Source organism: Gavialis gangeticus, unplaced genomic scaffold (assembly GCF_001723915.1).
Source record: "Gavialis gangeticus isolate Ggan-Ray unplaced genomic scaffold, GavGan_comp1, whole genome shotgun sequence".
Taxonomy (NCBI): domain Eukaryota; kingdom Metazoa; phylum Chordata; order Crocodylia; family Gavialidae; genus Gavialis; species Gavialis gangeticus.
The window spans coordinates 52466732-52470372 of NW_017729004.1; the positions used below are offsets into that span (position 1 = coordinate 52466732).

At 43.7% G+C, this 3641-nt stretch overlaps 1 protein-coding gene across 2 annotated transcripts in view; it reads left to right on the forward strand.

Moving 5' to 3' along the window:
• STEAP1 (STEAP family member 1) overlaps positions 1 to 1364 on the forward strand; it is a 22854-nt gene extending 21490 nt beyond the window's left edge. For both annotated transcript variants that reach the window (XM_019508381.1, XM_019508380.1), the window contains exon 5: positions 506 to 1364. In XM_019508381.1, coding sequence (XP_019363926.1) covers positions 506 to 763 — 258 coding nt within the window. In that variant the 3' untranslated portion in view covers positions 764 to 1364. The remainder of the gene's footprint in view (positions 1 to 505) is intronic.
• The last annotated feature ends 2277 nt before the right edge of the window (positions 1365 to 3641 follow it).

Genomic DNA, 3641 nt, shown 5'->3' on the forward strand with positions numbered 1-3641 from the left:
CCACAGAGCCAGACTGGAGCCAGGCCCTACATCTGCTTCCCCTCCCCCCTGCAGCCAGATTGATAGTAAGGCAACCTCCTACCCGCTCCCTGCGCCGTGCTGTGGCCAGATCAGGGCCAAGCCATTACCCCCTTCCTCTTCTCTGAGCAGCCATATTGGGGCCAGCTCTGGTGGCAGAGCCCACCCCAGCAGCAGGCAGCTCCCAGGGGCGGGGACCAATGTCCTAGGCCATGCCAGCTGTCTCCTGGCCCGGTGCTCCCTGCCCTGGGCCAGCACCCAGAGGGAGTCTAGAGCTCCACCTGGCTGCTGCAGGGGGCTGGTGCAGGGCTCCCACATCCCTTCACGTGTAGACACCTGCCCGGGTCAGTTTAGAGTAATTTACTCTAAAGTAAACTGACCCAGGGGTATTTGCATGTGTAGACACCCCCACTATATAGTTAGCAAAGTAATCCTTTTTATTACTATTGAAAGAAGATAAGTAACTCGTGTTTTTGTATCTTTTCAGACCAACATGGGATATTTAGCCCTAATGCTATGCACAGTTCATGCCCTGGTATTTGCCTGGAATAAATGGATCGACATTAATCAATTTGTCTGGTATACACCCCCTACATTTATGCTAGCAGTTTTTCTTCCTATTGTAGTCTTGCTTTGTAAAAGTGCACTGCTTCTGCCATGCCTTAGGAAGAGGATACAGAAGATCAGATGTGGCTGGGATGTTAACACAGAAACAGATAAAACAGAGATGACTTCCAGGATGTAGACTGAATATGGACATTTATCCTGTTGCCATGAAAAGATATACATATATCTATGAAATGTTTACATGCTGGATTTGCCCCATTTGGTTAAATGTTTCTTTTGTACTTTTCATTTCTACTTCTGTTGTGGGGTATGAAACCCACATTCAAATTTGGACCGTGGGTGAGAGAGTGAAGTTTAAATTTAATTTGCGTTCAGGAATTCACTTGTTTCTTTACTGAGTCTGTTATTTTAAAATCCAACTTCCTCATCCCTGCAAACTGACTCAGCAAAGAGAAAATGATGTTAAATCACCACCTCATAAATTGACCACAGAAAGTAAATGAGGAAACAATCTTAAAAAACCACGTCTGAGTCTTATATTGTAATGGCTTTACTCTCCTTCTGGTACTTAAGATTGTAAAATGTTTTCCTATTTTGGGTGAGGTTTTTAAAAAGTAATGATAAAATCAGTTTTGTAATTATGAAATCAAACTTCCACTTAGATTTGAATGAGAAACTAATGAAACCTCACTTTCTCTGTGATAGCTAAGCCTGGTTGAATGATTCTGGTTGAATGATTCTTGCTGGAATAATTTTAAATAAATTATGCAGTAAACACCTTTTTCATTATTCACCCAGCTTTAGATATATCACTTTCATTTTCCCTGCTGGTTTGACTATGGGACCCTTGGCAGGGATAGGAATAAATGATGGCCAACTGCTGCTGGGACCATTCAGATAAGAGTTGCACTCATTTCATGGGAACATACATGCGCACACTGCATTCTAAAAATCAGGAACACATGAAAACTGAAGTTATGTAAAGAATCATTCAACATGGATGTGGATCATGAAAATTACTCTAATATATATTACCAGAACTAGTGCGCGTAACATAGATAATGGACTACTTCATGTTGTTGTAGTAACAGTACCTTTTGTATTTCTTGAATTGTTTTAGGGATTCTAATTTAAAACAGTCATTTCTTCCCTTGGGTATAATAACACATTGCCATAGTACAGGAAAAACAGGAGGTTGCCCATAGGTTATTATAAGAAAATATACAATTCAAAGCTGTATACACTAGCTAGTAAAGCCTAACAGTGACAGATATTGTCTAAGGCAGGGGTTTTCAGGAGAGTACCCCTTCTGGTGGATACCCCTCCTGGGGTGCAGGCAGGGGGAGTCCTCCCAGCAGCCAATCGCCAAGCAGGGATGACATTCCCCTCCTTCTGGATGTGGGGGGAGGGGGGCCTGGCAGTCAGTCGCCCAGCGGGGCGGGGGGCAGTCCCCTGGCAGCCAAATGTGAAGTCGCAGCAGCAGCACAGCAGTGCACAGGTGCATAGCAGCAGCAGCGACAGCACTTCGCAAGTACCCCCACTTCTCTGCACTGCCACCGTATACCCCTTGGGGCCTTGCCAAGTACCCCCAGAAGTACATGTGCCCCCAGTTGGCAACCCCTGGTCTAAGGAGCCAGTTTGCAAGATGAATTCGCAAAAACTACGTGTACAGACAGACATGTGCAATTATCAAACACTTCCAATTAGACTTTTGTGAGTAAAACATAAATTCAACCAGAAGATATTATCAGAGATGTTACTAGAGCTTCCAGGTTAATCAGAACCTTATCTGTCCCCTTGTAAAATACTGCAAAATAGTTTACTAAAATGCTGGAGAATCATGAGACCTTTGCCCAGTTTAACTGGTTTAGTTAACAGCACAATACCTGGACTCCTCACTTTACCTAACAAGCCAGCTAGAATTTTAAATGCACATAGCAATATAAAAAGTGCTCATCTCCCATTTCCAGTCCGACTGTGGTGCTAAAAAAAGTTCAGATTTCATTATATATTGTCTAAAGTTTAATTAAAAGATGTGCCTAGGTTTAACACACACATCCAAGTTCAGCTTTTATTTGCACAGTGCAAGCCCCTCCATTCATTTGACAAAGGATGTGGCTTTGTGTAATCTTTTGTTTTACTTCTAAAGGCAGCCCTGATTTGCTTCTTATTTAGAGGATTTTGGAGAGCCCCACTAACTTTCCAACTTTCTTGAATTCTGGTCAAGTCATTGTAATAATTGTTTACAGTTTCATTGTGACACAGCTGAATCTGATCCTTAGTATTTGAAAAGTGCACAGTGGAGGTGGATTAAACACTCCTTGAAAACGTCTTTCAAAGATATTAATGTAGACCAGGGGTAACCTTTTCAAAGCCACTTTGAAATCAATGGGAGTTCAGTACCTAAATGTCTTTGAGGACCTTAGGTGCCTAAATCTCATTGCAAGTTATTGGGGTTAAAGCCCCTAACAATTTTGGAGAAGGACCATAGGGTTCTAATCACCAACACACTTGGAAAAATTTAAAGCTAAAAGTTATCTGAATGGCAATAATTCACATGGCATCATCTCAGGCCAGTTTCTTATGCCTATGTCAACCATACAATGAACCCTATAGCACTTGGCATTAATTGTTAACAGAGAAACCAAGAACTCAATGAACTTGGAAACTAAATTGCATTCTCTCCACTCCATTAGCTGCAATCTCGCAACTCTGATTTCAGGCATATTAAGTAGACTGTAGGTACATCTGCATGTGCAAGTGCTCCGGGGTGGATTGACTCTAGAGTAAACCTACCACAGGCAGGTGCCTAAATGTGCGGAGAAGCAGGAGCAGATTTGCTGTTCATGACAGCAGTCTACTCCTGCCCCTTGCAGCCCTGCATCAGCCCCCTGCAGCAGTCAGACGGAGTTTAGTCACCTCCCAGCCCCGGCCCCATGACCATGGACCTGGCACTGGGAAATCAGGATCTCCTGGCCCTGTAGTCCTGTGATTGCGGAGCGGGGAGCTCCCTGTGCCAGGCAGGGGGACATAGTCCCCACCCAAGCTCCCATGGC